Raw genomic sequence first — 12134 nt, 5'->3', positions numbered from 1 at the left:
TTAATAGGTCGGACATTCGAAAAATGAAATAAAAAAAAATCTATTTTTAGACCGGAACCTTGGATTAAAGGGGGGCAGGGGGCGACAAACGGGGTCAAGGATTCAAGAAAACAAGCTTTGTGTTTGTTTTGTAAGCTCATTATTTATTGAAATGTATGTATAAGCGTGTTATCGATTCTATTACAATACGCCAGCCGATGTAGCTGTTGAATATCTAATGTACCTAATTGTCGCATTCATGTTTCCGCATCGTACTTTTAAATATTACATTTCAAGGTGAAATTCGATTATGTGATTCACCAGAAGGGATCATCCAAATCACGCTATATGTATAACGTATACATAAATAGACTTTTGGTAGTATTAAATTAAGTGTTAAGGAACTACTTCTGGTGTAAATCTACCCCCCTTTCTATTTTAGGCGAGAAAGGGCCGTGATCTTCCACTTTATAAAATGTACATCCTACTGTGGAGCGTGTAAAATTTTTATTGCTCGAGGATCTTTAATGATATCTATAAACCGTGACGATGTTATAACATTTGATTCACGCTGTAATATAGTGTCACGACAGCGAATGTCATGACTTTAGTTTCGCGTCAAAACGCACCCGTACTGTCGACCGATACATCGTCGCCGATTTCGTTCCATGACAGGAACCGTGATAATTTTAAATCGCAATGCGCACTAGCGACCCGATCGCCGCGGCGTATTGTTGTTTACCTAAAGAACGCGAGTGGCTGATTTCGAGTCGATTGGATTTGTGGATATGGGTCATATTTATTGATGATTGGGTAACTGTTTCACCCCCTCGGGGGTTTTCCTCATAATTTCGTATTGTTATCGTAACTACGCACGTCTGTAAAGTTTCAAAACAATTGGATGGGTGGAAATGTGTTAAAATTGAGTTTCTAGATTTGAACCAAACATACAAAACAAGCTTACATGCAAACAAACAGAGGATCGAAGCTGAATAAAATCGTTTAAAAACATGAGACGTTCGGGGTCGCAATTTCTTTTACTTTAGCGAAAACAAGATCCATAAATGAATATTTATCTGTAAAACTATCAAAGGTAAGGACACGGCACTTCTTTGTTTTAATGGTGAAGGATTGGCGTTTCTGAATAAATCTTTGTAGCTGGAATAGTGGTTCTTGCAACATGAAAATCATAAACGAAATTCTTGTTTTACAATTTCATTTATTAAAAAGAACATATCCTACAATCTTAATACATACATTTGTAGACCATTCTGATAAACATATGATATAGATATTTGCTTGAAACTGGTCAAAGTTAAAAGATGTTGCTTGCTGCTTTATCTCTTGGCATCATCAGTTTATTGCTTCAGTTACAAGAAATGAATCCAGGCTTGGCATCTGGCGACAAATTCTATAGTAGCGGGTGGAATAAGAATGTTGGAGATCGAACACCATCGATGGATTGAGAGAACGAACGATCGGCTGTTTTATGGATCGATTGCTCTTTTCTACTAATCCTTCCTAAGCCTGTGCATCAGCACTGTCTGGTCCCTTTCTTCTTTCGCCTGATCTGCGTCACCGCAGCCCCACACTTCGTGGCTACCGTCACCGGCTCTTTTCACTATTTTCTGCACCATGTCTGTGGGTGCCATCTTCAGATCGTACGCCCAGCCGATCTTCGCGAAAAAGTCTATAAACGCTGTGGTCCCGTTGAATCTGTAGTTTCCCAGTTCAGCCGCTTTGTAGTCCCACGGGAACACGTGGTGATAATTGTGCCAGCCCTCCCCGAAAGTGAAGAGGTTTGCAATTCTGTTCTCAGAGGGATTGATGAACCTGAAATTTGCGATGGGTTCGTTAAAGTAATCGAATTTCCATTGTTAATGCGTGGGTTAGGCTTATCCCTACTTCATGCAAGCTGAACGATATAAATTTTTAGCATACTAACTTGTTATATGGTCTGTTCCCAAAGCCATGGCCTGCAGAATTGATCAACCACGTGGCGTTCAGAAATATAACAAAACGCAGCATCCCGGAAACGAAGAAAGCATTCAACCACGTTTCGTTCCAGCATAGAACTGGCACAACAGTTGGTATAATGAAACAAAACAGAGGTACCAGGAATACGTAATACCTGTAAACAGATTAGGAAAGATGGAAGTTTATTTCTCGGCATGAAAGCTAATGATAGTGGAGGATAAAACTTAACATAAAGGCCACAGGTAAAAATTTATCCCAGCGGGTTCCGGTGGAACGCAAAAGAATCGGCAGACTCTCCTCTTTAAAAAGAGCTTAAAACAATGATATCCCGGCAATCATTAGCGGAGATACAGCGAGCAGAAGAGAAAATAGAATTCTTACAATTTTTAAGCATATTTTCGAAAGGACATGATATAACGAAATGTTAACCGAATCGAAAAGGCAAAAGATGCGACTTAAAGAGGAAAGACTGATCTTTCTATTGCTTTTTTCACGAACGATCTAGGATGATTGCATCGCTTGCTAGAAGCAACTGAAGTAAAAAAAAAACGATTTTTGCTTTAAAGTTAAATAACTCCGCCACAAAAAATCGCACAAGAAGTTTATTGCTTCGTTTTTACACAGGAAAGCTGTCGCTTTCGACTGGTGTAAATGGAATCTGTGTAAAAAAATTCATACTCCCCGTGGCACATTCGCAAGTTGAAGAAATTGTTTTAAAATTGACCAGGTGCACTTTATATCGTTATAACTTTGTCGAAATGCAATATAGCTAAAATCTAAAAAAAGGCAGCTGAAAGTAGAGATTCAGCGCTTTCAAACCATATTTTCAAAATATCGATACGATCATTTTTGCCGGAGTTATAATCATGTAAAAACTTCCCTCTATTTTCGGGTGCCTACAGGTGATCTTTTAATTGATGTGAAGAGTGTATATGCGTTTTGCGCACACACTGAACGCAGATATGCGTCCATGGCATCGAAGAAATTATGATTTAATCTACGAAATGCATCTTCCCTCTATACAATTAACTTACGCGTAAAGATGATTAAAATACTGCCCTACCTTCTCTGAAACGCAAGTACTGGGTTTTTTTCCAGATCGGTCACATCGATTTCTTTGCCTTTCTCCTTCACATCCGGATGTTTTCTACACAACAGCCAACCAATATGCGCAAAAAAAAATCCCCTCGACGGGTTAAAGGGATCCGCATTTGTCTCGCTATATTTATGATGAAGTCTATGATCCCTGGCCCAGATAATTGCAGACCACTGTCGAAAAGAAATCAAACAGAATTAAGCAAGTTCCATTTGATTCTAATTACATTATATTATTGTACATAAACATCCAAGACGAGAGGAGAACATTTACGCTTTCGATTTTAATTTATTCAGCAGAATTGTTCTCATTTTGTTTTTAATTTTATAGATGATTGACTTTTATTTTTCAAACTGATTCGAAATATTCGCATAGGTGTTCATTTCGACTCGAGTACTCGAGTTTATTTCAAGTCGATTTATTGACCATACGATGACCAGTTGCTTGCAATTTCTTTTGAACTCTCTATTTAAAATTGTTAATAATAATTTATTAATTCCAATAGTATCGAGAAGGTGATAAGTTTAACTAAAATTCGTTATACGACTCGTAACGATTGCAGAAGCGATTAAAAGCATTTTATAAGGAAAGAGTCATGATTGTTCTTTCCAATGGGTCAAATTCCGCAGTTCCTCTATTACATAATCGAATAGATAATGGGGTTCCAAAGAGTAATTGCCGCCTGGTTGATAATCGTCTTTTTTCTCGCTCTTGTGTGGCAGGATTATTATATGGTTCGTACAACAGTTACAAATTTCTTTACGGACGAATCCGTTCACTTACTTCGAAGGCTATGGTTTGAAAGATCATCAATAGGACCTGGAGCGGCCACTTAGCTTTGTAGGCTTTGTGCGACCATAATCTGTGACCACCAGCTGTGACTCCAAGGCAACTTAATGTGTATAGGACACATGCTGCAAGTAAAACAAACATGAAGGAAAGAATATGTGGAGCGGGCATCTGGACTTGCGATCAGCTGATGAGTCGACGACAAAGTTTTTTTAAGACATGTAATTAGGGGGGAATTGCACCTTGTTGGGCCGAAAAATAGGTAATTCTTTCTGAATTTTTGGTGCACTAACGGTGCGACAAATTAATTTGAGGTTTGGCAGGCTGTTTTATTGTGGCTTGAACTATTGTTCTAAATTATTGTGTGACAGTGACAAAAAAAACATGGCAGATACAGAGAGAGCGTTGGAAAATAATCGGGTGGTCCTTGCGTTGACAAAAAGTACTGTAAGGGTTATCCGAAACACAGAAAGGAAAGAAAAATCTTAAACTGTATGAATGTGGCTATAGGTGGTAGTAGATGCATGAAGAAAAATAAAAAAATGTTAAAATTGCAGCCCTTTGGCAATAAATCTACTACCACCCATAACCACATTTATTTAGTTTAAGAATCTCTTTTCCTTTTTGTGTTTCGGATAACTCTTACCGTACTTTTCGTAAATACCAGGGCCACCCGACTATTTTTCAACACACTCTCTCTGTACCTGCCATGTATTTTGCCAGCTGCGTACCACGCAGGACCATCTTCAGCGCTTAATAATGTCAACAAATTTGAACATTCCGACAATTTTTCTTTTGATAATTACTCGGAAACGCGTGCACAATAAACTATGAAAATTACAGGTATAATGATTAATTGGTACCTAAGCAATCCGACACAAACGAAATCATCGATTTTATCAATTCATCAAATCATCAGTTTGTACTTTAACATTTCTTTAAACAGTACCCATCGAAATATTAATGTCGCTCACCGAAGGCGGCCGTCATCAACTTCGCGGAAGTGAAGAGGAGATATACTCCGTAAAGTGCTGCTAGATGAAAGAACCCGAAGACAATCACGGACGGCCAAACGATGTGTATCTCGTATTTCTCCTTCGGCGTTTCCATCGCTACGTTTTCCTCGCGCCTATCGTCTTCGAATAGCACCCCCGACGAGGTACGTGAGACATTTGGCGCCATTCTTGCTTTATTCCTGGAAACAAACGTACACACGCACACACATTATATTGAACTTTTCCTTTAACGAACAATGATAGGTACGAGTGATTTCGTGGAGATTTCGACGTGGAGATTACGTCGATAAACTGGAGGAATATAATATTCGTTGCATTTTGTACGCATAGTTACGTTCATACGTACAATGGAAAGCCACAACTGTGGAATCACCGACTTCGATCAATTTCTTGTTCGATTACATATTTTCAATGAATACAACTTTTTTTATTTAAAAGTTTAAAAGATTGGCTGCGAGCAGAGGATCTATGATTGTTTTAGGGCTCATTTGTCAAGTAATAAAGACGAATAATAATAATAATAATTATAGTCTGATTTTCGAGAGTTGAGACTTGAGGGGAGTCCCCCGGACGGAGCGTGGTTTAAGGAGGAACCAATGGTACGCTAAGGATTGCGCGCGGCGTTGCCACTCATTGATTCCTCCTTGAACCACGCTCCGTCCGGGGGACCCCCCTCAAGTCTCAACTCTCGAAAATCAGACTATAGTAGCGGATGAACCGGTGCCTGGATATCAACGGGAGCCGCTAGGAAAAGTTAGTTTAGCCTGAGAAATGCGGGGGTCTGAAAGAGGATTATGTTTAAAGTAATACCTAACAGGCATGCTACGTACTGTATGGATATTCCATATAATTGCTCAAAAGGGAATGGAACGCGACCTCGCCAAGCCTCCGTCTTCTAAGCGCGCTAAACTTCAAGTAAACAGCCGAGTGTGCATTCGTGGTTCATTTTATACTACAAAATTAGGCGCAGAGAGCCGTGCGGACATGCGCGTCTCCTTCAATTGAATATCAATTTCCTTGAGAAATCTCGGTTGTTTCACACCACTGCAGGAAACGATGATCCCACCGGGTCGTGTAGATTTCAAGGACAGTACTAGAACGTAACAACGTCAGCAAAACTATGGCATTGTGACTATTAACTTGTGACTCGGTGTCACGACTCTAATTAACTTTGTTCCTATAAATAAAAAAGCCGAACATACAAACGTGTAGGTACTGCTCGCCGGAAATGGCCTATGACCCGAGCGCGCAGCCGAACATATTTGGCTGTGCGTGGACATTGCGCGAGCATTTTCAAGGGACGTCACTTAATATTGACTGCCATTGTCACGTATGCGTGATTTCTTGATTTTGATTCACTCCTTTCCGCGAGTTTAGCAAATTAATTTTATTTCATATTTATTACCAACAAAATTATACTTTTCAAGGGTCTATATCGTACATATAATATGCTGTTTTAAAGTTTCTCCAAAACCAGGGACAAACAGGGTCAAGGATTCTAGTAAACAAGCCTTGTGTTTGTCCTATAAGCTTATTATTTATTGAACTGTATTTATAAGCGTGTTATCAATCCTATTACAATACGCCAGCCGATGTAGCTGTTGAATATCTAATGTAATTATCGCACGAATACAGTCGTTCCTGAAGATGATCTTAAGAATAAGCAAATGCTTATATGTAGGGTCGTTTTATATCCATTTTAATTACTAAATTCAGTTCAATGCTTCATAGAGCATTTACTTAAGACAATGCTCATTCACGTTCGGAAACTTTCGCATTGCTTTTTTGGCATTCTATCACATGCTTGTATTTATTAATAAGGACATGGTACTTCTTTACTTTAATCGTGAAGGATTGGTGTTTCTGAATAAATCTTTGTAGCTAGAATAATCGTTCTTACAACATGAAAATCATAAACGAGATTCTTGTTTTAATATAATATAAATCTTTATTCTTCCCCTCAGGGCTATAATCTCCTTCCAATTCTCCGTTACCTCTATCTTAACCTATTTACTTATTTAATCATAATAAGTCCGAGCGCTCGCATGCTTGCCCGCTCGTTCGCCCGCTCGCTTCTCTCCTCTACCCTTCCCCGACCCCCGCTTCCGCTCCCTTAACCATTCGCTCCCATCTCCTCCCTCATCCATCCGCTCTTTCCTTCTCTCACTCTCGCCCTTCTCTCCTTTCCTCTATTTTTCTCATCCATACTTCTCCCCCCTCAACCCCTAACAGCAGGCCTGCCCGTTAGGGTGCAAATACCTCCTGAAGTTCTGGGACCCGGGTAACAGTCGAGCGCGGAACTGTTACGTTGCTAACCACAGCATGGGCTGCGGGAGAACTGCAAGACTGCGTGCGTCCATACTGCCGCGTAGGGGTAGGTGGAGCAAGACGGGGTAACCCCCGTATCTCGTGATAGAAACGCAACTAAGTAAAATTGAGCGTACGCGTTAGATGCGTCGCTATCGGCGCCGTCAGTGAGAAGCGAATCAATGAAACATGTGGATGCGTGACGAAGTTAGATCAGAATTTATAATTTATTGGGACTTCCTTACTTTTTCCTTATTTTTAGCACCCGTGACAGTGATGTAATAATATACAAGATCTTCGGTACATGTATGTGTTTCTGAGGCAGAATTTAGTTGGCTATAAGGTACGTATGTTATTTTAAATTTTTGAAAATAATGTTTCGGGCAGTGTTCATATGATTATAGTGAGACGTGAAAAGGCGTGAGAGTTACCCCATCATGCCCCTCGCAAACCTAGAAATGAAAATCAAAGTTTCTCATTGTTCCAGGAGGGTTAAAAAATACAGACGGAAGACGGACCGAGGAAAATACTTCTTTTCTACTAATTAGTCCAAAAGAATCCCTTGTGGAAAGGTGGATAAGCTGCCAAATATGTGGCAAATGGGCTCATTTCTCCTGTATTGATGTAGGAAATGAGGACGACGAAGCCATACATGTGTGCATCCTCTGTCAACCCAATAAATAATTACTGTATATATATATGCTTTATTTATATTGTTTTTTAATTGGTACCTCACCCGTGGTCCATTTAAACCTGTAAAACTTAGGTTCATTCGCAGTTAAACCGAAAGACTTATTACCAAAGAATGGTTCAGACATAAAATTGATTAGTTGATCATGAAAATCTGTGTTTTATTCAACATCAAACCTTAACTACCCCGTCTTGCCCCATCTTCCCCTACAACGAGTCTATACATACATATAGCTGGGCCTCACACGAATGGGCGCACACATACTCTTGCATTTCTCCCAAAACCCACGCAACGGTTAGCAAGGTAACAGTTCAGCCCTCGGCTGTTGCCGGGGTCCCAGAACGTGAGGAGGCATTGACGGGCAGGAGTGCAAGTATGCCCCTGTCCACCGAGTCAAACTCAGCCTTCATATCTGCGAACAAAACCACCATCTTCCTTCTCTTTCTCACCACTAGGTAGTTCAGCACGTAGATACTGTCCACACAAACCACCACCCTCATAAACCCCGTTTGACTCGGTGGCAGCATTCCCCTCCACCCCACCTCCACTCTTACCCTGTCCGCCAACACAGACGCGTACTATTCTTGTTTTACAATTTCATGTATTAAAAAGAACAACTCGTACAATCTCAATACATACATCTGTAGACCATGCTGACAAACATGTAATGCTGATAAACTGTTAAGTTAACGGACTTTGATGGCTGCTATATCTGTTGGCATCATGAACTTACTGCTGCTACGTGTGTTTTGACAAGTTCGATGGCTTTAGTTATCAGAAATGAAATTAGGCTACGTATCTAACGACAAATCGTAAAGTATCGGGTGGAATAAGAAGGTTGGTGACGGAGCAGCCATCGTTGGATTGAGAGAACTAACGATCGGCTGTTTCACGGGCCGATTGCTCTTTTCCACTAATTCTTCTTAAGCCTATACATCACTAGTGTCTGGTCCACGTTCCCTTGCCTCTGATCTGCGTCATCCCAGCCCCACACTTCATGGCTGCCGTCACCGGTTTTTTTCACTCTTTTCTGCGCCACGTCTGTGGGTACCACTTTCAGATCGTACGCCCAGCCGACTTTCGCAAAGAAGTAAATGAACGCTGCCGTTGCGTCTAATCCGTAGTTGCCCCACTCGGACGTCCTGTAGTCCCACGGGAACACGTGGTGATAATTGTGCCAGCCATCCCCCAATACCAAGGCGGATGCAAACTTGTTCTGAGTGGGATTGATGAACCTGAAATTAGTGATGAATTCGTTAAAGTAGCGCTACTTTTCTATTGTTTCTGCTATACATAGGCACATTTGAACTGTAGACTAAGGTTTTTGATGGATGATCGCGTAGAAAATTCATGAAGGTCAAGTTTGTTTTTTTAAATGGAATCATATATTTCCAAGAAAAAAGTATTAAGCTATTTATGCCGAAGAACCATTTGTTCAGGGGATATTTGAATTTCAATATTGTGAAGTGCTACGCAATTATTGTTTCAGTAGCGAGTACGCCTGGTTGAACTTATCTCGTAATACTTTATGAAGATAAACATTATATTACTACATGTGTGTAGTATACATATGTGTCTCTTGCGTGACTTCAGTAGCAGGCGCACATTAAAAAAATAATAATTTAAAAATTGTTAATGCCTGCGTCAGGCTTATCCTTAATTCATGCAAGGTGAATGATATAAATTTTAAGCGATACTGACTTATCATATGGTTTATTTCCATAGAGATGAGCTGCCGAGTTGACCAACCACGCGGCGTTCAATCCGAAAACCTGTCGCAGAATCGTGGAAACGAAGAAAGCATTCGACCACGTCTCGTTCCAGCATAAAACTGGTACAGCAGTTGGTATAAAGAAACACAACAGGAGCACCAGAGCTACGTAATACCTGTAAACAGATTAGGAAATATGTTAAGTTAAATCGCAGTTTATTCATCGCATGAAAGCTAAATATAATGGAGGATAAAAGTGTTTCATCACATTTTATCACTCGGGGAGAGAAAGTATTTTTGCAATTTGCAAACGAATCTTGGGGAAGATTATTATAACATTTATGAACAAGTTAGAAGAGCAAACCTAATATTAAGGATCAATGAAATTGTATCTATTCGATGTAATACAATTTCTGGTTAATGTCTTACTACAATACCATAGCCAAAACACAGAAGACTAAAACAGTTTCCAATACTCGATCGCGATGCTTCTTAATCCTTTTGGTGTTGATATGCGGAAATCCTCCAGTTGATTTGTCCACCATACTTGCTGATTGCTGAACAATACATATATACACCCCCAGCACACGCTGAACGCAGATATGCGTCCACAGCATTGAAAATATTGATATTTAATCCACGGAAAGCATGTTTCTCCTATATCATTAACATACGCGAAAAGATGATTAAAATACTGCCCTACCTTCTCTGAAACGCAAGTACTGGGTTTTTTTCCAGATCACTCATATCGACCCCTTTGCCTTTCTCCATCACATCCGGATGTTTTCTAGACATTAGCCAACCAACATGCGAAAAAAAGAATCCTCTCTTTGCGTTATGGGGATCTGCATTTGTCTCGGTATATTTATGATGAACTCTATGATTCCTGGCCCAGTGAATTACAGAATACTGTCGAAAAAAAAATCATAATGAATTAAATTAGGTGCATTTGATTCTAATTACATTATAGTACATAAACATGCAAGACAGTTCATCCATTATAATCATTTCCTAACTCAAATTCCTCATACGACTCGTAACAATTGTAGAAGCGATTAAAAGCATTTTATAAGGAAAGAGTCACGATTGTTCTTTCCAATGGGTGAAATTCCAGTTTCTTCTATTACATAATCGAATGGATAATGAGGTTCCAAAGAGTAATTGCCGCTTGGTTGATAATCGTCTTTTTTCTCGCTCTTGTGTGACAGGATTATGATATGGTTCATACAACAGTTACTAATTTGTTTATGGACGAATCCGTTCACTTACTTGGAAGGCTGTGGTGTTAAAGATCATCAATAGGACCTGGAGCGGCCACTTTGCTTTGAAGGCTCTGTGTGACCATAATCTGTGGGCACCAGCTGTGACTCCCCAGCAACATAATATGTGCAGGATCAATGCTGCAAGTAAAGAAACATGAAGAAAAGGGCATCCGATCAGCGGGCCAGCAACCAAAAAGGTATAAAACCTTTAAGGTATAAAACTCCTTGTCGACTGACGCGTCGACAACAAAGTTTCTTTAGGACATCTTCTGTTTCTTAGGACATTTAATTTCTACTTTGATATTTCTTCAATAATTACCATGGAAATATTAATATCGCTCACCAAATGCAGTTGTCATCAAGTTGGCAGAAGTGAACATTAGGTATACTCCGTAAAGTGCTGCGAGATGAAGGTACATGAGGGAAGCCACGGCCTTCCAGATGACGCGCCTCTCGTATTTCTCCTTCGGCGTTTCCATCGCTACATTTTCCTCAATCGTATCGCCTTCGAATAGTACACCTGTCATGGTACTTGTGACATATGGCGCCATTCTTGCTTTATTCTTGAGAACAAACGTACACACGCACATACATTATTTCGAACTTCTTTTTTAAAGTACCAAGCCACGAGTAATTGGGAAAAGTAGGGACATGGAGATTTCATCGAGAAACTGGAGGAATGTAATATTTGTTTCATTTTGTATACATCAATCAATTTATTTTCTTATTATTTTCTACGAATCCCATTTCTCTTATTTAAATGGTTTAAGGCCGAGGGCAATGAGATTGGCGGCTGCGAAGCCGAGGATCTGGGATTATTTGTAGAGTTCGTTAATAGCGGACGAACCGGTGCCTGGTTATCACCGGGAGCCGCTAGGAAAAAGTTAGTTTAGCCTGAGAAATGTGGGGGTCTAAAAGAAGAATAAATTTAAAGATAAAGTAATGCCTGACACCTACATATGTTACGTACTGTATGGTTCTTCCGTGTAATTTCTCGAAAGAGAATGGAACTCGATCTCGTTAAACCTCTGTCTTCTAAGCGCATTAAGTTACAAATGAACCCCCGATTATGAATTCATAGTTCTTTTTATACTGCGAAAATGGACTTCGAAATTTGTAAATACGTGCGCGCCACTTCAATTAAATATCAGTTGTTGAGGAAAGTCTTAGCCGCGTCATACCATTGCAGAAACCGTGACCCACCGGGTCGCGTGAATTTCAGAATCAGACAACGTAAACAAAATTACAGTAGGTATTGTAAGATTGAAACTACTAAGTAACCACTTAGTTACGCGGCCACACGAGC

At 40.0% G+C, this 12134-nt stretch overlaps 1 protein-coding gene across 2 annotated transcripts; it reads right to left on the bottom strand.

The window, feature by feature from the left end:
• Nucleotides 1–1347: 1347 nt before the first annotated feature.
• Nucleotides 1348–11995, bottom strand: LOC143371749 (acyl-CoA Delta-9 desaturase-like). 2 transcript variants are annotated; one of them, XM_076817322.1, is made up of 7 exons: nt 11799–11995; nt 11172–11391; nt 10836–10966; nt 10270–10475; nt 9557–9742; nt 9067–9090; nt 1348–1788 (listed from the first exon to the last, which is right to left on the bottom strand). In XM_076817322.1, exons 1-7 carry the CDS (start codon nt 11871–11873, stop codon nt 1491–1493), a joined length of 1140 nt encoding a protein of 379 aa, XP_076673437.1. In that variant the 5' UTR covers nt 11874–11995; the 3' UTR covers nt 1348–1490. The 2 variants fall into 2 exon arrangements, with proteins under 2 accessions (XP_076673437.1, XP_076673438.1); XM_076817323.1 differs by lacking the exons at nt 9067–9090; nt 9557–9742; nt 10270–10475; ... (1 more) ...; nt 11172–11391; nt 11799–11995 and adding exons at nt 1925–2110; nt 3020–3225; nt 3836–3966; nt 4816–5036; nt 5688–5852 and having other exon boundaries at nt 1348–1812.
• Nucleotides 11996–12134: the final 139 nt, after the last annotated feature.

This window comes from Andrena cerasifolii, chromosome 7 (genome assembly GCF_050908995.1).
Source record: "Andrena cerasifolii isolate SP2316 chromosome 7, iyAndCera1_principal, whole genome shotgun sequence".
Classification (NCBI taxonomy): Eukaryota; Metazoa; Arthropoda; class Insecta; order Hymenoptera; family Andrenidae; genus Andrena; species Andrena cerasifolii.
The sequence above is the reverse complement of the archived record's forward strand: the minus strand, read 5'-3'. Positions and strand labels throughout refer to the sequence as shown.